Source organism: Musca vetustissima, unplaced genomic scaffold (genome assembly GCF_032173495.1).
Source record: "Musca vetustissima isolate MV318-11 ecotype Yass unplaced genomic scaffold, APGP_CSIRO_Mvet_v1 utg6658, whole genome shotgun sequence".
NCBI classification, from domain to species: Eukaryota; Metazoa; Arthropoda; class Insecta; order Diptera; family Muscidae; genus Musca; species Musca vetustissima.
This window is the reverse complement of record NW_026885616.1, coordinates 24,951-47,314: the sequence shown is the minus strand read 5'-3', so window position 1 is coordinate 47,314 and position 22,364 is coordinate 24,951. Positions and strand designations below refer to the sequence as shown.

The following is a 22,364-nucleotide window of genomic DNA, read 5'->3' as shown; positions in this document are numbered from 1 at the left end:
TCGTAAAGGTGGAACGTTTTTCATTATTTCTTTTCTGCAGAGTACCCTTACTAACGCGAGGCGAGACAACGCGAGAAAGAAGAATTAATTAATTTTTTACTACAAAAACAAGACAACTAGAAGATTACATATCTTTATTTACTGAACACACAGACAGAGTGACTCTTCTGGAAGTACTGAAGGCCCAAAAAGACAGTTTGTCAGTTTGCTGAAAATCGATCCAAGGCCCAAAGTAATATCGAAAAAGTCGAAAAAGAACCACAAATCATATCTAAATTAATAATTAACAATTTTAAAAACAAAAATGGCAAGCACAGATAATCCCTTCGCTGCCTTGCTGAGTGAATCCAAATCGGGAATAGATAAACAATTAATCGAAGACATATTTTTATTCACATTGAAGAGGGAGCAATCGTCTCCAAATTCATCAAAATCTAGGAAGGCTCTTTTATGTTTAGCTGATGTTATTGTGTGCGATAGTGGCGAAGATGGCGTAATGGGCGAAGAGTTGCTGTCCCATGCTATATTCGAACGATTAATGTTAATTGACACCAAGGAATATTTGGTACATGGAGAGGGCGAAGATGATGCTTTGCAAGTTGACCCGATGATCTATTTACATCGGGCTTTTTTGTCTTGTGAAAGGCTTAAATCAACCCAACCCAATGGAGCAACAGACTATGAAAAGATACGTTCGCTAATTATTACGAATGGCAGCACTTGTATGCGTCAACCCGATTTATTTCCTGGCCAACCAATCTGGAAGCAATGGAAAAAAATAATGTTGACGTCTGTGGACACAAATACGTCGGAAACTATGGATTTCATAGTTGAATGCATCCAAAAAATATACGCCGAAGATGAACCTCTGGAGGCATTGGGAGCGTTGAAGTCTAACTTTTATCCATTGCTTAGTAAAATCGAAACAATCATCAGTCAATCCAATATACTTACCATTAAAAGTGATATCTTCTGGCTTTTGAGCTTTTTCGTACGCGATAAACGTATACCACAAATGGGCGAAGTACTGATCGACTTTACAATTCCAAATCCTAACACTACAGGCAAGTCTACAAAATCTTTATACAATTCAGATCTTTATGTGTTCAATTTTCATATTTTAGGAGGTGCGTACATGGATACCTTATTCGGTAGTTTGTTTTCGCTATCAATATTACCTAAAAATACGAACGGGCCGTATGAGTTTTTCAATGATATAAGTTTAGAGTCAAAAGGTTCAGATCCGGCGCTTTGGCAAATTATGTCCAGATATCAAAATGATGTATTCTGTCTTATAAAACAACTACTGGTTCAAAGTCCAACAACAAAGCAAAAGATGTTACAATGGGTCGCCAAGTGCCTTTCTGCCAATGTATCCCGTGGCCATTTGTGGAATAATCTCAATGCTGGCATTGAAAATGTTGTTCATCAGAACGCAAGTGATGCATTTATGCTTGGTCTAACGTCTGTGTTATTAAGACTGTGTGCTCCTTTATGTGAACCGACAATGAAGGTAAGGGATTGACGAAATACAATATTTCATATGTTTATATAGTGCACAATACAATATTGTTGTATTGAGTTCAGGGTCTCAGCTCCGACTTTTTAGAAATGTTTGCCCTACCGACTAATATGAAAACGTTTACATCAATGGAAACCTCTCTGCACGAGGTGGTACACCACTTTGAAAGCACCTTCCAGAAGAAAATGTTTACTTTAGCTGTATGCATTGATATTGGGGGAACTTTTAATAGTGTAGGCACTGAAACACTTATCAAATCCTTAAATACCTTTAAAGTTGACCAGACAATCATAGCCTGCATCAGTCACATGCTAACACATAATTAATAACAGGGACAAAAGACTCCGCCGGGAAGGATTTTAAATATTTGATATTTGATTGGTGTGACCTACCCATTTTGGGCTTACCTACTACCCATTTTCGTATATCGATTAGGATGCATGAAAGAGATTTGCATATATTATCTTTTGTTTGTATTTCATTCTCAAAAGTTAAATTATCTTCTATCTATTTTTTGGGACATTTACTTATTCAATGGAAATTTTATATGAAAATGTCAGGCCTTGTGTTTCCATGGTATTGACATATAATACTATACATATATTAGTTAAGGATCTAAGATTTTCCTATAAAAATTATTCAATATCTTCGGCTAAAATTGAAGATTTTAGTAAGAACATTTTCCAATGTGAATTTGTAAAGACTCACTAAAATATCTGGCAAAAATGTTAGGTGTGCTGTACAAATTGTTTCCAAGTTAGATGAATTTCACAATTTTTTTTTCTGATTTTTTATTTGTAAAGTTTTTTATTTTACTAAATCGAAGTTGTTTTTTAAATATTTGTAAATAAGCAGCAGTAATGTAAAAAATCGCACGATGTTTCAATTACGAGTCCACTTCAAACTTTATGTTTTTTCACAAAAAGACATGCCATCTTCCAACTAAATCTCTTTGAAATACAAATTTTTTAAATTTTAAATTTAAATTTTTTTTTTGCAAGTTCGAATAAAACCATTTTTTTGTTTCAATAAATTAATATGTATTTGCAAAAATACTTAGACCCCTCTGTCATGTCTACGTGATTATGAAATTTCTTATTTAGAACATCACCACTCGGCCACGTATTCTTCTACGCTGTCTATTTACATCGGTCTATTGTATCTTTTTTTTGTACATAATTAAACTATATTTTAAGGTGCTGTTAGTAGATCCGACATATTGCGGTGTACCAGACGATGAAAGGGAAGAAAAAGGTGTCAATATGTTAAAAGCCTTCGAGGAGACTGCTTTACTGCCAACAGAAGAAAATACCAAACGAACAACAGCCGCCAAATTCAATTTCATTACGGAACTGTTCTTTCTGACACACAAAGCCTACGAACTAAGCTACAGGGCTTGTATTGAACGATTTGCTAAAATGTCTCGAGAACTGCAGAATTTACAGTCATCTTATCAAGATGTTGCAAGCGCAGATCCCAATAATGAAATGGCCAAAAACTTGATGCGTATGCTCAAACAGCACTTGCAAAAGTATTTGTGCCTGAGGAACTGTCTAATGGAGCCGGAAAACGATACGGCGTTAATAAAGTTCTTCGAAGCGTCTGCAATTTGGCTTGTGGAGGTAGCACTTATTTCGCCCGAAGAACTGGAAAGTATGCATGAGTTTGCCCCACTTAAGAGGCGGAATAAAAAATTGCCACAGAAAATCGAATTTACACCACATACGCTGCGATGCATTCCAGAAAATATTGTCGACAACATCATATCGTATCTCAACTTCAATCGTCATTTTGCCCCAGGACATTTTATTGAATTCTACCCATCGTCTCACGATGCTTTCTTTAAAATGATAGTACTGTTCATGGGCGCACCAGAGTTTATAAAAAATCCACATTTACGTGCGAAATTGGCGGAAGCATTAGAGCTGTTCCTTAAAAAACAATCGGCCGTTGGTACCACATTCCTTGCACATGTCTTCGATAATCACCCCGATCGCTCTAAGGTAGTAGCCAGTCTGCTAAATGTTTTTGTTTCCATTGAAATGACTGGGCAGTCTGTGCAATTCGAACAAAAATTTAACTATAGACGGCCTATGTACGCCATAATTGAATACTTATGGACCAAAGAGGAATATGTGCAAAACTTTCGCGACTTAGCAGCTGAAGCCGAGGGTAACATGGAGGCAATTGAACCTCCACTTTTCCTACGTTTTATAAATTTGTTAATTAATGATGCTATATTTCTATTGGGTAAGTAACTCATGACACGGCATTTCTATGTATAGTGACACATTTGTGTAATTTTTTTTTTGATCTTGTTATTATTTATAGATGAATCACTTAATAACCTACAACAAATACGACAACTACAAGAGGCGCAGGCCAGTGGAGAGTGGAATAATTTGCCACAAAATGAACGCCAACAAAACCTATCCAATCTTCATCACTTGGGCATGTTGGCCCGTTTCGATAACATTCTGGGACGTGACACCATTAATATTCTTAAACTAATCACAACGGAAATCAAGAGCATTTTCTGTCATAATAGCATGGTGGATCGCATAACATCGATGCTGAATTATTTCCTGTTGAACTTGGTCGGACCCCAAAAGGAAAAGTTCAAAGTGAAGGATAAGAAAGAATTCGAATTTGATCCGGCGAAAACAGTAATAGAAATTTGTCATATATATGTCAATTTGAGCTGCAGCGATAGCTTTTGCTTGGCAGTATCCCAGGATGGACGTTCTTATAGTTCGCAGTTGTTTTCATATGCGGAAAATATTCTTATACGCATAGGAGGAGGGCAGTTAATTGGCGAAATGGCGGAGTTTTCAGAAAAAGTACAGAGATTAGAAAAACAATATAAACAAGAACTGGAATATATGGCCGATGCCCCTGACGAATATTTAGACCCAATAATGTCAACTTTGATGACAGATCCGGTTATATTGCCAAGTTCAAAAGTCACAGTAGATAGGTCAACAATAGCACGTCACTTACTTAGTGATCAAACAGATCCATTTAATAGAGCACCGCTAACAATGGACAAAGTAACACCAAATGTGGAACTAAAGCAGGAAATTGAAAAATGGTTAGCAGATAAACGTAAATCTGGACCGAACGTCAATAATGATCAATAATAAACTAGCTAATATACATGTATCGTAAATTTTCCGTAGTTTAGTGAATGTTGGTTTTGCGAAATCCTGGGGTATTGCAATAAGTTGTTGTTTTTTATATTATGTAATATGTTATTATATGTTTATGTATATGTATAGGTAAACAAATATGGTACATATATTTTAGTATGTAAATACAATCATATGGTAAAAATGTAAATATAAACGTAAATACAGACTTTGGCAAATTTTCTAGAAATGCTCTTCCACTCGAGAAGAGTTTTCTTATCCCTTTGAAATACAAATTATAAAAAAAAGTGGTATTTGTTACAGAAAAGCACTTAACACAAACTACACTAGCTAATAATTAAGTCATAAAAATAGGATGGAAACAAATTTTAAGTAAAGGTTATACGTACACTATTCCGAAAACTCAAAATTTACCATTGGAAGACATGAAACCTTTTTTCATTAGATTGTCACGAAGGCGATTCTTTACAGAGTTAACCAGTGCGTGGTTCATTTCATCATTTGATATCAAGGTTTCTTCATAAGGTTAACCGGCAAGGCCAGCTGAAGTTTTCATTGACTGTCAAAATGTACTGATCGAAGCTTATTCATAAGATTAACCTCGTTATCGTAGTAAAAAGTAGTAGATTCTTGCAATACGGGAACAAACCAATACATATGTACACATTACTATTTTTGAAAGATATTTTGAGTTTTTATACTGTGCTGGTTGACATTTCCCGATTAAAATGTTGACAGCAAGAGAAGTCTAAGACTTGACCTTATTTAATAGGCCATGAATTGAAGAATAAATAAACTAAAAATATTATTATTCGAACCAGAACGGCATCACTCACACCAACCTGAAAATAAATGTACAGCCTTATTCTACATGTCAATTCCACTTGAATTTACTCGCTCTTCCCTTTCGACTTAGGAGTAGGAGAATGAGATGAAATTTTATGCGAAAATTTTTGCTAATAAATTCAAAGGGAACTGACTACAAAAACATAAGTTATAAATATTTTTATGAAAAATATTTATACAATACTTATTCTATGACGATTTAGAATATTATAAATTATAGTAAGCTAATTTTTAATTGGAAAACAACAAATACAATGCCATTGGAAATCCTATGCACGCTGAACCAAATATTGCCAAGGAATGTAGAGTAACTTCGGGTAATGTGGACCAACATTTTCTTTTTTTGATATTGTGGGCGTAACAACGGTAAAAAAAATAAAAACAAATTGTTTTCACAACATAGTAGATCTGTTGGCTAAATATATTCCAGGTCGAATATTATTTATTTTTGTCTATAAAAATGTTATTGCATTATATTTCAAAAAACTCTAAACTGCGAATAAAAATAACTTGGCGGGTAATGCGGACCAGTATGTGTGGGTAATGAGGATCAGTAAGTTAAAGGTAGGTTGTGGATTGGTTGTGATAAATTTCCATTTGTTACACTCTTGGATAAAAATGAATGCAAAAATATATGGGTTAATGTTTTGGAATAGCCCGCATTTAAGGGTACCGCCCCTTGCTTCATTATCCAACCGAGGCACCTGTAATTTAGCATATCGAGTTTTCAGAGGATAGAATACCCCCTTGCATATTAAATGCGCCCATGTTTCGAACTCGTCCTCATGAAAAGGCCCACTTTTTTATAGTGATCCACATTACCCTTGCATATTAAACGCGCCCATGTTTCGAACTCGTCCTCATGAAAAGGCCCACTTTTTTATAGTGGTCGACATTACCCGACATTGAATATTTTTATTCAAAAATAATTATCGGCTTCAAAAATGAATAAAAATTAAAAGTCACCGATTATAATTATTTTTGTTAAAGAAAACCAGAAAACCACATAACTTCTTTATATTCGAGAAAAACCAAGTGTTCGACTATTTTGGAAAAACGTTCGACTATTGTGCTAAAAAGTTTTATAATCAGAGCTACATTTTCTACTACTAAATTTTCAACATTGCAATTATTTATTAAAAACCAAGTTTGATGATTGTTTTCATTACTTAGGAAAACATTAATCAAGGCGGCATTGACATATTTCAAACATTTTCTTAGATATAGGGGGTGGTCCACATTAGACGCCTGGTCCACATTACCCGAAATTACTCTATAAAGGTAATAAGGAATATTTAAGTCGAGTTTGATGCATTTTGGAGGCGAAATACAGACATTTTGGGTGAGAATTTGTCTCTCAAGAAAAAAATTTTTAAAAATTATGGAAAAACCAAATTTGCCTAATGAGCCGCTTAACAGGGAAAAACTATTATGAAAGAACAAAATAAAGTTACAAAAAATATTTTTTTTTTTTTCAAAATTATCGTGTGCATGATTTGAAGGAAGAAATATAGGAGTATGAGCAAATAATAACTGGCCACTTTAAGAATTTGGTGAGATAAAATATCGAAATTAAATAAAAACACACTGTTAAGTCCGCACTATAGGGACTTGGGTAGTTGGCAGGTACAGTGCAATTGTGGTTCTCCCAATAGAGTCCGTACGCCCAATGCGTACTCGTGAGCAATAGTTTTATTAAAAGGTTTGTCGACCAATGCCGATATTTATTGATTGGTAACGATATTACTTGTAATGTACAACAATATGTACGATGGCTTACAATTTAAGCGCTGGTGATCGATCACAACAATATGTGTGGCCAGTTGAAAGGTTACAACGAGAGTTAACCAAGTAATAATAATAACAATGTTGTTGACACAAAGATGCCTAAAGGTGGCGCAAACTCAAAATGTTAACAAAAGTCCGTTGAAATCTGTCAGCCTCATACTATTACAAGGGTGTAATAAAAGGGAGTAGACAGATTTCAACGGCTACGGCCTTTTAAATTAAAGGCTAACTATTTAACTATTTTAAACAGCGATTCTTGCTTAAACATTTGCCGCCTCCCTTGAAACATCCATATGTTTTAACAAATACAATAAATTATAAATAACGGCATAGTGCATGGTAAGCAAAACCTTTTACATTTTTTCAATATATTTTTTCATCATTCTTTTTTTTACTTTTTTCAAATAACAATCTTACTTGCTAACGAAAGGGCCATTAGGGACCCCGCGATTACATAGATCATGAAGGATCTATTGTACGAAAGGGCCATTAGGGACCCCGCGGTTGTGTGAGGCCAGAAAGGACCTGTGGTACGAAAGGGCCATTAGGGACCCCGCGAAACGATAGAGCCATGAAGGACCCCGCGAAACGAAAGAGTCATTAGGGACCCCGCGAAACGAAAGGGCCATTAGGGACCCCGAGATATGTGAGCCAAATTGTGTTATGTTTGTTGAGGGCCGCCTTACAACGATTTCGTAAGATTTACGAAAACAATTTATGTTAGAGGACCAGTAATTATCCAGCCAAATTTAGTATTTTGAGCGAGCAGCGATGCAGACGAAAGTCGAAAACAATGATTTTTTACGATTTGTGGATATAAGTCTGCTCCTATCAAAATATCTACTGGACGAGATTCAAGGAAATCGGGATCTGCCAAAACTATATTTGACAAATCAGATTTAAGATCCGAAGTAATCGAAATGGATGGAAGATTTCCCGATATGGAATCTACTACCAATGCTGACGTTTCCAAACTGTGAGACCTATTACGACAACTACCCAGTTTAAATGAACATATTTTTCGACAAGTTGTGGCAACAGTACTATTTACTCCACGAATTGTCGAAATTGTGGGTTTAACCGGCAATTTCAATTTCTTCTGAAGCCGTTCAGAAATGAAAGACGACTCAGAAGCCCGATCTATTAACGCCCGAGCAGGAAAACAAGCACCATGGTGAACAATATTGACCATGGCTGTTCCCAATAGAACTGTTTTGTTCTGCGTGGCGTGAAAGGTCTGTCGAATAGCAGTGACCGCCGATGCGGGTGGACCGATCACAGTGGAAGAGGACGAATGACTACCATTAACATTTAAATTGCGTGGTCGAAAAGCTGGTGCCGAAGACGATAAATTAGAATTTACAGGAGTCACCATCTGACTCGGAGAGCTCACAATAGAGCTATATCTGTGCAATAGAGTGTGATGTCTCTGATTGCACTTTCGACAACAACGACTATTACAATTTTTGACTTCGTGTCCCCTACGAAGACAATAACCACACAGTCGATGCTTTTTGACCAATTTAAATCAATAATGTATTGTATGTTGCTCTGCACAAAGAACGCAACATGAATCAGGCGACGAACGAGGATTGGAAGCTATACATTTACGAGATACGGAACTCTTTCTATTATTTGAGTTTGACACAGTATTACCATTTCTCATCTCATGCAAACACAGAAGAGTACGAATTCTCTCTGTCAAGAATGCATCTAACTCTTTCCAAGATGAAAGAGACGATTTGGATTTAACACTTTGCTCCCATAAAGCGTGTGTCAATTTGGGCAATTTTTGTAAACAAATGAATACCACGATCGGATCCCAATTATCCGTTGGTATGTTATAGATTGCCATTGCGGAAAGACAACTATTAATTCCGCGTTGAATAGATTTTAGTCCCGAACTACTTTCCTGATCCAGCACAGGAAGGCCAAACAACATTTTCAAATGTCTATGGACAATAAGACGTGGATTATTATAAGTGGAATTCAAGGCATTCCACGCAGGTTCAAAACTCCGATGAGTTAGAGGAAATTTCGAGACGATCTCTCGAGCCTCACCACTAGTTTTACTCACCAGATGACATAAACGCTCAATGTCTGTCAATCTGGAGTTCTTAATATAAACCGCACTAAACAAATCTTTGAATGTGGGCCAAGATAGAACATCTCCACTGAAAATATCGATATTGCATGGAGGAATCGCAAGGTTATGAAAGTTATCGACATTAGAAGAATCAACAATAAAGTTGTGATCTATTCTAGAATTCCCAATATTCAATATTGTGGAGCTAGATGTCTGCATTCCCCCATCACAAGAAGTGCGGGACGATGAGCTCAAATTATTAACGGAGGCATCGACTGACGGCTTTCCCGCAAGAATATTATCGGGATGCTCCGTTACTGAAACAACTGAATTGCTAGGAGAATTCAGGGTCGATCTATCAGAACTTCTAATCTTTGATAGCAATCTTTTTATAGTGGATATGCAAACCATGTATTCTTTTGACGAGACCGCATACTGCCTATACAATGAATCGAGATCTTCAGGATTTTCTACGTGGGAGAGACTGATTTCCACATTTTTTTAATTTCCTCACTCCTAACCTCAAGATCATAAATATCTAATTCGTCTTCCTTCAATGCACCGAAGTGTGCAGCGAATCTCACCATAGAGTTGGAAGCACGAATGAATAAATTCAAGGGAGTGGAAGCCATTTTATAAATTTAACCAAAATATGAAGAAATCTATATTCAAAACAAGGGATTTAAAAAGATTATCCAAGTGATATATAAAAATCGAATCAATTTGCACGATAGCTAAAACCAAGCAAAGAGGATATTACAATTTATACGAACGATAAAGAAAAAAAATAATTTTTAAACGAATTAGATAACAAAGGTTTTAATCTAACCCCACTAGCTATCAATAAATGATCACGATAAATAATTCAAAAGTGAAATATGGGATATTTGAATTACCGTATAATGGTGAAAATATTCAAAAATCAAGTATATCTTTGGAGAAAATCCACAAAAATAAACTATCAATTATAGCGGACAATCAACAAACCAACTACCAATTGTAGAGTATAAATTATTTAATCAAATAAAGAAGCTACCGAGTGTAGCGTTTTTATAATTAAAAATGCTATAAAATGCAAAAAATTATTAATATTTACACAAAATCGATATGCAAATATCTGCCAAATATACACCCTAGACAATTCAAAAGTCCAAACGACCGATTGTAGGGCATAAAAATATTTACAACAAATATTAAATATCAAATAAATAAATAATATGCAACTATATGCACAATAAAATGTATTTAAATCCAATAAATTTTTAAAATTGAAAATTAGCAACGATATGCTAATGAGCACCCTACACAATACAATAGTCCAATTGACCGATTGTAGGGTGCAATGGATTTTAAAATGTCCAACATTATGTAAATAATATTCCCTGACACAAATATTATATTTACCATAAAATATAATAATATGTGTCACTGTCCTAATATACCAGCCGGGGACTGTGTAATAATACACTGGCCGGAGACCGTGCAATAAAACGGACACAACAGAAAAGGGAATTACAATACATGCGTGTGTATATCTATTCGCATGTAAGTGGCTGACTGACCAACTAGCCAGAACAACAAAGCGACGATGCTGAAGTATGTAACTATACGTACGTATGTAAATCAACAATTAGGTAGCCACGAATAGGCTGTAAACGTACGTATGTCACAGGAATATGTATGAATATATTTTTGTGTATTTTTGCAGGGGATGATATGCAAACCAAAACTATCAATAGATTTGAAATAATAACCAAGATCTTCAACTAATTTTACAACAACAAATAGAAGATCGTAAACGATATTTTCTCTACGAATTTAAAGAAAAACAAAAGTAACCAAATATGAAGACGAATTATTACTTTTTGTTTTGGTACTAATATTCCCGTATGCCTGTCCGCGAATGGACTTTGACCGATCGTCAACAAAAGGAGGGAATCCGTGACGCGTTGTAATGACGGCCACACAAACAAACGAAACACTTTGTTGTTATTATTTTTGCTCACTGCACTATACGTACCAATAATTAATATAATATTTATGCTGTGGACTGTAATTGCAGCAAGCCAATGGTCTTATCCAAAAGAAGCCAATCCGTATCCGGTTCGAAGGACCAAATGTTAAGTCCGCACTATAGGGACTTGGGTAGTCGACCAATGCCGATATTTATTGATTGGTAACGATATTACCTGTAATGTACAACAATATGTACGATGGCTTACAATTTAAGCGCTGGTGATCGATCACAACAATATGTGTGGCCAGTTGAAAGGTTACAACGAGAGTTAACCAAGTAATAATAATAACAATGTTGTTTACACAAAGATGCCTAAAGGTGGCGCAAACTCAAAATGTTAACAAAAGTCCGTTGAAATCTGTCAGCACACAGATTTCAACGGCTACGGCCTTTTAAATTAAAGGTTAACTATTTAACTATTTTAAACAGCGATTCTTGCTTAAACACACACAATTACGTAGTGAAATAACAAACTATGAATTAATTAATTCAATCGCAGATTTCTTCTCATTATTCGTTGTGTTTTGCCATCATAAAAAATGTTCTTTTATATGTATTCTATTGTAGTTGTTGCACCAAATTGCATCAAAACAATGAACAGCTGTTTCACATGCCATATTGTAGGTTGCCATATTTTCAAACTTTAATTTATTTTCTTTAAATTAGAAAGCATTTATACAGCGGATTTTTGATATTTCACATTTGTAATATATCTTTATAATGTTTAAATAGCAATAAAAAGTAAACATTTTTAATAAAAAAATCAATAAATAAAATATTGAAAGTAAGTAAGTAAGTAAAACCTTTTATTGAGACTCATTTCTTTCGATTACACAATGTTGTACTTATCGATAACAATAGTTTTCACAGAACTATAATCGTTTTGTTCTGCTGCTATATGACATTCGTAATTTTCAACATGCTACTGTGTGAATATGTAAACATTCAAATGTAAACAAAATTATAAAGTGAATATGAAGGCTTGCTCGCGGCCTTTTTATAACGTACAAAGCGATAGTCTGCATAATACTTAAAATTAATTAACACTTAATATCTAAAATAAATAAAAAATAAAAAACAAGATGTGTTTAAACGATAGATTAAGTGTGAAGTTAATAAATTAGTGGCTGATGTACGAATATACAAACAGAATTCCGAATGCAATCAATGAGGTTGCAGTATTACATATAAATTGATTAAATTGAACTAACCCGATCGGAAAGTTTAATAATAGTTTTACAAAAAATAAATTTGGTAAGGGTATAATAATTTACAATATAATTTAAAAATCAGGTTCGTTTTAAAATTGTTATGTAAGGTATTGTTACGAATATAAATTTAGATGAAGTCCGTTAATTTAAGAATTTGAATTGTAACGTAAATTTGTACTACGCAGTTTATTTGAATAACTTCACAACAACAACTACTGTATAGATTTTTCTACATCCTTCCATTTCCTCTTTCATTTTCTATTTTTGTTATTGTCGTACAATTCTTGTTAAACGTCATCATTGATGATCGCTTAATTCCTCTTTCTTTGTTACCCCCTCGCCTGTATATGTGTTGTTGTTATTGTTTACTCAATGTAAGTTTGTATGTGTTGTTGTTATTGTTTACTCAATGTAAGTTTGTATGTGTTGTTGTTATTGTTTACTCAATGTAAGTTTGTATGTGTTTTTGTTGCATTGGTAGATTGTTCGTAATCTAGGCGTTACCAGATCGTCTAGAAACTTCTGGAGCGACAAGCGAGGCTCATATAAATAGGGGAAATGGAAAGGCAGTGAGTCAGTTGTGAATCAGGTCGCGAATTGAAACCGTCGAGTAAAGTAAAGTGCAAAGTAAAGTTGTGTGAATAAAATCATTGTAATAATCGTAATCCGAAAGAACCCGCGTTTTATTTGGGGATTCAGTAAAATCCAAGAACGTAACAATTGGTGTCGGAAGTGAGATTACGATAATACTACGATGAAGTTTAAGGATCTACGAGTGGAAGACTTGAAGAAGGAGCTCAATAAATTGGAATTGTCCTCTACTGGCAACAAGGCTGAACTACAAAAACATCTGTTGGATGAGTTCGAGCGCCGTGGTATGAACATCGATACATACGAGTTTGACAGTAAGGATGAAGTGGATTTATCGGAAATGGGCGAATCCAACGGTGGGGAAGTCTCGTCAGTAGCTGCCAGGAGTGACGATTTAAGAGAAATGCTGGCAAAAATGTTTGAGGAAAATTCCAGAAGGAGCGAAGAGAATTTCAGAAAGTTAGAAGAAAATTCGAGAATAATGAACGAGAAACTCGAGAACATTACAGAATTTATTGGAAGGAGAGTGGAAACCGTGGAGGTCCAAATTAAAGAGTTGGATAAGAAACTGCAGTCGGTTGACGAGAAGATTCTCTCTGTGGATGAGAAATTTCTGGCCCACGACCAAAGGTTTACGAATCTGGAGAAGAAAATGTCGGAACTGGAAATCAAAGGTGGTCCGGTGCGAGTTCCTGATAACACACTAAAAATCAAACCTCCTGTATTCGACGGCTCTACATCATTCAATGTTTTCAAGTTACAGTTCGAGACAGTGGCTTCTAGAAATTCGTGGAACGACAGCGACAAAGCGGTTGCACTACTTCTAGCATTGAAGGGCAGTGCTGCTGATGTTATACAGAGTATTCCTGTCGCTTCTAGAAACAACTATGAAGATGTTATTGTTGCACTGGAACGTAAGTACGGTGGCGAACATAAACAAAACATCTACCTTATGGAATTAAGGGGAAGAGTACAGAGGGCAAACGAGAAGTTACAAGACTTTGCAGCTGAGGTGGAACGTTTGGTGCTAATGGCGTATCCAGGAGAGAATCACCCATTGCTGGACCGTATGAAAATCGAAACCTTTGTGAATGGCATACGTGACCCTGAGATTAAATGTGCAACATATGCGTCACCAAAAGCGTCGTTTGCCGAAATTGTGTCGTTTGCCCTTGCCCAAGAGACGGCAAGAATAATTGTTAAGCCCCAGACCCACAAGATTCGCCAACTGGAGACCGAAGGTTGCGAACCCAAATCTCTCGTTAACTCGATCAAGGACGCCATGAGGCAGGTAATAGAAGAAACAAAGTTAGTAGGGATGACTAAGCCCAGGGTTAGATGCTACAACTGCGATAAAGCAGGTCATATTGCGCGCGAATGCAGAGCTAAGCGCAAACGATCCAGGTCATCGTCACCACCTCCAACGAAAGATGGTAGACGAATGGCTCAACAGTCCACCAATGAGCAACCGTTAAACTAAATCGAGCCAGTCCAGCGGGGCATGAACTGGCTCCCATCGACGATGGCCCCACAATCTCCATAGCAATAGTACAACAGAAAAGTCACAACCTAACAACAACTGGGTACATCAATGGTGACAAGCGAGTTCTGACGTTAGATACTGGCGCATCAAAGTCCATCATAAGATCAGATCTGGTAAAGGGAAACATAACGCAACTTAATGGAGTCAGACTGCGCACAGCAACGGGGGAGCCCGCGGCAGTACACGGCAAGATTACCCTGAGACTAACTATTGCCAATAAATCGGTGAATTACGAGTTTATAGTTGCCGATATCGTAGACGAAGTGATAATAGGCGCAGATTTTATGATTGCCTTCGGTATCAATCTGGATATGAAAGAGCGTGTGATGACCTGGTCTAACGTCGAAATTCCGTTAAACGTGGGCTACGATGAAAGTACACCCATTAGACGTCTGACTACGGACCATCCAGAGATAATACCGCCCTGTGCCGAAGCAATAATATGGGTACCAATGAATGGAGATTGTGGAGCCGAGAAGTTGTGGGTGGTGGAACCAGCAGAAAACATAAACAATAACATCCTAATAGCAAATGCCCTGGTGAAAAGCAACAAGGACGGATTGATTCCTGTTAGAGTTTTGAACCTGTCAAACAAGCAAGAGCAAATTTGCCAATTTTCCGATGTTGGACAATGCACACCAGCTGAAGCTGTAATTAATTTGGAAACTAGCACCGAAAAGCCAGCAGCCATGGAGAAGAAGCACCTCGAAGGCTACATAAAAGAGTGGACACACCAATTATCACCTTCCGAGAGGAACAAGGCTAAGCAGCTATTATGGAAATATGCCTCTACCTTTGCGTTGACAAAAGAGCACCAGGGAAGAACATCAGTGGTGAAGCATGAAATCCATACAGCAGACGCGAGATCCATTAAACAGTCTCCAAGAAGTGTCCCCCTGGCGAAAAGAGACGAGGTCCAGAAGCCGATAAGTGAAATGGAAAAGAGTGGTGTAATAGAACCATCGTCAAGTCCATGGTGCTCCCCAGTGGTATTGGTCAAGAAGAAAGACGGAAGCACCCGATTTTGTGTGGACTACCGGAAGTTGAATGATGTCACCAAGAAAGACAGCTATCCGCTCCCAAGAATCGACGACACATTGGACACATTAGCCGGGACGTCATGGTTCTCCACCCTCGACCTGCAGAGTGGGTACTGGCAAGTAGAGATCGCCGAGAATGATAAAGAGAAAACAGCGTTTGGCGTTAATGGGGGTCTCTGGCAGTTCAATGTCATGCCCTTCGGACTCTGCAACGCCCCGGCTACATTTGAAAGGCTGATGGAGCGTGTGTTAAAAGGGCTGCAGTGGAAGTCGTGCCTCATATACCTGGATGACATCATAGTCATGGGACGCAACTTCGACGAACACATCAAGAACTTAAAGGATGTTCTACAGCAGCTTTCGTCTTCAGGCCTCAAGCTGAACCCAAAGAAGTGCAGTCTCTTCCAACGAGAGGTGAAGTTCCTGGGGCACCACGTGACACCGGATGGCATATCGACGGATAAGGAGAAAATTCAAGCCGTCAGAGATTGGCCGCAGCCCCGAAATCTCCATGAGCTGCGAAGCTTTCTGGGTCTCTGCACATACTACCGTCGATTTGTCCAAAATTTTGCCAACATCGCCGCATGTCTACACCGCTTGACGCAAAAAGGCCAGAGGTTTCAGTGGGGCAACGACCAGGAGGAGGCATTCAGAAAGCTCAAAGACATGCTATGCAGAGCCCCCATTTTGGCATACCCTATACCTGGCGGCAAGTTTGTTCTGGACACAGACGCAAGTGCGTGCGGCATCGGTGGCGTCCTTTCCCAGGAAATCGACGGACAGGAAAAAGTCATCGGGTACTACAGCCGGACATTGTCGAAACCTGAGAGGAATTACTGTGTGACGAGGAGAGAGCTGCTTGCTGTCCTTGAGTGCGTTAAACACTTCCACAAATACCTATATGGCCAGCATTTCCTGCTGAGGACCGACCACGCTGCTCTCGAATGGTTGCTGCAGTTTAAGAATCCGGAAGGTCAACTAGCCCGTTGGATCGAGAGGCTCCAGAGTTATGACTTCAGAATCGAGCACAGAAAAGGCGGAAAACACGGTAATGCTGATGCCCTGTCTCGTCGGCCATGCAAAGTAGAATGCAGGCACTGCTCAAAGGCTGAGAATAAAGAGAATATCGTTGATGTCCGACTATTGCAGTTTGAGTCGGGTGAAGATTGGTCGACGGAACAACGAAGAGATCCCATTCTGGGCAAAATAATTTCGGCCATAGAAGCGGGCAAGCGACCTAGTCGCAAAGAAATTACCTCCGAAAGTTCTCTTTTAAAATCATATTGGGCCCAGTGGGACAGTCTACTGATAATAGATGGTTGCTTATATCACAAATGGGAAAGTGAGGACGGTAAATCTCACCGGAACTTGATCGTCGTCCCAGACTCCAAAATAAGAGATGTCTTGTCGGAGTTTCACGATGGGCCAAGTGGAGGACATCTTGGCATAGCAAAGACCGCTGAAAAGGTAAAGCAGAGATTCTACTGGGTCGGCTGTCAAAAATCCATTGCCGACTGGATCGCCAATTGTGAAAGGTGCATAAGAGCTAAAGGTCCAACACGGAAGAGTCGAGGCTACATGCAGCAGTATAATTCAGGAGCCCCTTTTGAAAGAATCGCAATGGATGTAGCTGGACCGTTCCCAACAAGCGACTCTGGGAACCGGTATGTCTTATTGGTCATGGATTACTTCAGCAACCGCATGAAGGCAAGGTACGATCGAGCGGCAAATACCGATGGGTTCCGAGAAGGGCAACTGGTACTATTGTTCAACCCACAACGAAAGAAAGGACTATGCCCCAAATTGCAAACGCACTGGGAAGGACCCTACAAGATTGTCACAATAATAAATGACGTCGTTTATCGCATCCAGAGGAGCGACAGTCCCAGGTCGAAGATGAAAGTTGTACATTTGGAGCGGCTGACCCCCTACGGAACGGGAACTGTGCCTATTCGGGACGAACAGGCTTAAGCGGGGGGCAATGTTACGAATATAAATTTAGATGAAGTCCGTTAATTTAAGAATTTGAATTGTAACGTAAAATTGTACTACGCAGTTTATTTGAATAACTTCACAACAACAACTACTGTATAGATTTTTCTACATCCTTCCATTTCCTCTTTCATTTTCTATTTTTGTTATTGTCGTACAATTCTTGTTAAACGTCATCATTGATGATCGCTTAATTCCTCTTTCTTTGTTACCCCCTCGCCTGTATATGTGTTGTTGTTATTGTTTACTCAATGTAAGTTTGTATGTGTTGTTGTTATTGTTTACTCAATGTAAGTTTGTATGTGTTTTTGTTGCATTGGTAGATTGTTCGTAATCTAGGCGTTACCAGATCGTCTAGAAACTTCTGGAGCGACAAGCGAGGCTCATATAAATAGGGGAAATGGAAAGGCAGTGAGTCAGTTGTGAATCAGGTCGCGAATTGAAACCGTCGAGTAAAGTAAAGTGCAAAGTAAAGTTGTGTGAATAAAATCATTGTAATAATCGTAATCCGAAAGAACCCGCGTTTTATTTGGGGATTCAGTAAAATCCAAGAACGTAACAGTATATATATATATATATCACAGATTTTGTTTCTAGATTCAATTATCCCCTGTGTGTTCCAGGTGTCGTCTTGGTGCAGAATTCCGGTAATGAACAAATATCAGGACCGTTGTCAAGTGTTTCGTTTACTATGCCTAAAGGAGAAAGGTATGTAGATCCTGTCCAGCCGGTGTTACTTTCAGCATTATAAATGTCGTTTAATAGGCTGTTTTCATGTACAGCCAAATTTTCTGTAAATTTTTTCAGGAGATTAAATGCATGCTTGCAGAATGGTACCACGTTGGCGCTGATTAAATATTTTGATTTGAGTATCGTTTGGTCGGATTTTGGAAATTCTTCCCAACACATTTTCTCAGAATGTTCCTCTCGAAAATCTCAATTTCTTTGGCGACTGTTGGAGAAACAGTAAACCACATTGGAAATCCGTAGGCAATAATTGGCCTGATGGCGACCTTGTACAACAACAGCTTGGTGCTTTGAGACAGATAGGTGTTGTTCATAATATAAGAAAAGCGCCCCGCAGTTTTTTTTTTTGGCTTTCTTCAGTGAAGCCTGGCGTGATTATTGAATTTAAAAAGTTTACAAATATTTATACCTAAATAATTCAGGGTGTCCTTAATCGGAATTTCTGTTCCGTCGAGCAAAAGGCGAAGGGATTTGGATTCTGGGACCACACTCCTATGACACTTACCAGAGGCGTTTCTAATGCAGATTGCTTCCGATTTCGCTGGATTTATTTTTATTCCCCAGGTTTTGTAATATGAACTTATCTTTTCGAGATGAAGAGCTGCAAGACCAAGCGCTCGATTCGGTGAATTATGATGACTATAAAATAAGCAATCATCTGCATATAAAATTGCTGTCGACTCATTTGATTGGTGAGGAAAGTCATACAGGAATATATTGAAAAGGAGGGGTGATAAAACACTTCCCTGTGGGACACCGCTGCCAATAGCACCAAATCTAGACAGACTCTCATTTATAAGCACAGCAAATTTTCTGTTCGTCAGAAAGCTCAACAGGATTTTAGTTAAAAATGGATCAATACCAAGCTCTATTAATTTGTATACCATCCCTTTGTGATATACGGAATCAAATGCCTTTTGAATGTCCAGTGAAATTGCTACTGTGCACTTTTTCTCCCTCAAGTTTACTGTTACGTCATTATGTAGCTTAAGTAAGGCATGATTCGTTGAATGCGCTGCTTTAAAGCAAAATTGATATGGAGAAATTGGCTGTATTATGAATTCATTTTCCAATTTTTCACGTAGGATTCGCTCGAAAAATTTCCCGACATTTGATATTAGAGAGATCGGTCGAAATTCTTCGGGTGTTAAACTGTTGGGTTTTTTCTTGACTGGAATGATTTTTGCGACTTTCCACAAATCTGGAAAGTAGCCGTTATTCAGGCAATTATTAAAAATAATGGTGAGGAAATTTACAGCCGTTTCAGGAAAATTTTTCAATACAAAGTTGGATATGCCATCCAGGCCAAAAGATTTCTTGTTGTTCACACACGCAATATGGTGTTTGACAGTTGAAGAGCTGGTGAAATGATAATTATCTTGATTGTTCAAAGAGTTGAATTCTTCATTGAAGGAATAAATGTGGTGTGGAACGGGAGATAGATGACTACTGATGTGACTTTCAATATTAGGAGAAGGTTGCTCAGGTATATTTTCACGAAAAATATTCAGGAAATGATCATGGAAAATGTTGGCTATCTCTGGACCAATGGTAAATGTTGCATTATCTTTTTGCAATTTATGACAAAATGGGTTTTTGGTTTTACCCACAACTTGGTATATTTGTTGAAAAGCAGATGGTCCAGGTTTTATAGCTTTCAATTTATTGTTAAAAATTGCAGCCTCTTCCTTTTTAACTAAGTCTCTAATAATTACTTTCAATAGTTGTATATGTTTCGACAAGATATTGTACTCACTGCTACAACAAATATTAAATATCAAATAAATAAATAATATGCAACTATATGCACAATAAAATGTATTTAAATCCAATAAATTTTTAAAATTGAAAATTAGCAACGATATGCTAATGAGCACCCTACACAATACAATAGTCCAATTGACCGATTGTAGGGTGCAATGGATTTTAAAATGTCCAAAATTCCCCTGACACAAATATTATATTTACCATAAAATATAATAATATGTGTCACTGTCCTAATATACCAGCCGGGGACTGTGTAATAATACACTGGCCGGAGACCGTGCAATAAAATGGACACAACAGAAAAGGGAATTACAATACATGCGTGTGTATATCTATTCGCATGTAAGTGGCTGACTGACCAACTAGCCAGAACAACAAAGCGACGATGCTGAAGTATGTAACTATACGTACGTATGTAAATCAACAATTATACGGCATTTACATTAGAACTTTTTACCGGGTTAACCTACTTTATGAGGATTTATTTGACATATATTCAAAGGAATTGAAAATTTAAACCCACTGGGTTAACCAAATCCGGTTATATGTAAACGACATTTTAGGTAGCCACGAATAGGCTGTAAACGTACGTATGTCACAGGAATATGTATGAATATATTTTTGTGTATTTTTGCAGGGGATGATATGCAAACCAAAACTATCAATAGATTTGAAATAATAACCAAGATCTTCAACTAATTTTACAACAACAAATAGAAGATCGTAAACGATATTTTCTCTACGAATTTAAAGAAAAACAAAAGTAACCAAATATGAAGACGAATTATTACTTTTTGTTTTGGTACTAATATTCCCGTATGCCTGTCCGCGAATGGACTTTGACCGATCGTCAACAAAAGGAGGGAATCCGTGACGCGTTGTAATGACGGCCACACAAACAAACAAAACACTTTGTTGTTATTATTTTTGCTCACTGCACTATACGTACCAATAATTAATATAATATTTATGCTGTGGACTGTAATTGCAGCAAGCCAATGGTCTTATCCAAAAGAAGCCAATCCGTATCCGGCTCGAAGGACCAAATGTTAAGTCCGCACTATAGGGACTTGGGTAGTTGGCAGGTACAGTGCAATTGTGGTTCTCCCAATAGAGTCCGTACGCCCAATGCGTACTCGTGAGCAAAAAAGAAATAGAAATAGAAAATAAAACACGATAGTTTTATTAGTAATAGGGTTCGACCAATGCCGATATTTATTGATTGGTAACGATATTACCTGTAATGTACAACAATATGTACGATGGCTTACAATTTAAGCGCTGGTGATCGATCACAACAATATGTGTGGCCAGTTGAAAGGTTACAACGAGAGTTAACCAAGTAATAATAATAACAATGTTGTTGACACAAAGATGCCTAAAGGTGGCGCAAACTCAAAATGTTAACAAAAGTCCGTTGAAATCTGTCAGCACACAGATTTCAACGGCTACGGCCTTTTAAATTAAAGGCTAACTATTTAACTATTTTAAACAGCGATTCTTGCTTAAACACACACAATTACGTAGTGAAATAACAAACTATGAATTAATTAATTCAATCGCAGATTTCTTCTCATTATTCGTTGTGTTTTGCCATCATAAAAAATGTTCTTTTATATGTATTCTATTGTAGTTGTTGCACCAAATTGCATCAAAACAATGAACAGCTGTTTCACATGCCATATTGTAGGTTGCCATATTTTCAAACTTTAATTTATTTTCTTTTAATTAGAAAGCATTTATACAGCGGATTATTGATATTTCACATTTGTATTATATCTTTATAATGTTTAAATAGCAATAAAAAGTAAACATTTTTAATAAAAAAATCAATAAATAAAATATTGAAAGTAAGTAAGTAAAGCCTTTTATTGAGACTCATTTCTTTCGATTACACAATGTTGTACTTATCGATAACAATAGTTTTCACAGAACTATAATCGTTTTGTTCTGCTGCTATATGACATTCGTAATTTTCAACATGCTACTGTGTGAATATGTAAACATTCAAATGTAAACAAAATTATAAAGTGAATATGAAGGCTTGCTCGCGGCCTTTTTATAA

The 22,364-nt window shown here is 37.2% G+C and overlaps 1 protein-coding gene across 1 annotated transcript; it reads left to right on the top strand.

Moving 5' to 3' along the window:
• Window positions 1-304: 304 nt before the first annotated feature.
• On the top strand, window positions 305-4,662 carry LOC133332842 (ubiquitin conjugation factor E4 A). Its single transcript, XM_061541213.1, has 4 exons — window positions 305-1,064; window positions 1,125-1,513; window positions 2,719-3,772; window positions 3,854-4,662. The coding sequence occupies exons 1-4, from the start codon at window positions 305-307 to the stop codon at window positions 4,660-4,662; spliced, it is 3,012 nt and encodes a 1,003-aa protein (XP_061397197.1).
• The last annotated feature ends 17,702 nt before the right edge of the window (window positions 4,663-22,364 follow it).

Coding starts and splice junctions, on each gene's coding strand:
- LOC133332842 (XM_061541213.1), top strand. CDS start 305: ATGGCAAGCACAGATAATCCCTTCGCTGCCTTGCTGAGTGAATCCAAA. Junction 1,065..1,124: donor TCCAAATCCTAACACTACAG/GCAAGTCTACAA, acceptor TTCATATTTTAG/GAGGTGCGTACATGGATACC. Junction 1,514..2,718: donor TATGTGAACCGACAATGAAG/GTAAGGGATTGA, acceptor CTATATTTTAAG/GTGCTGTTAGTAGATCCGAC.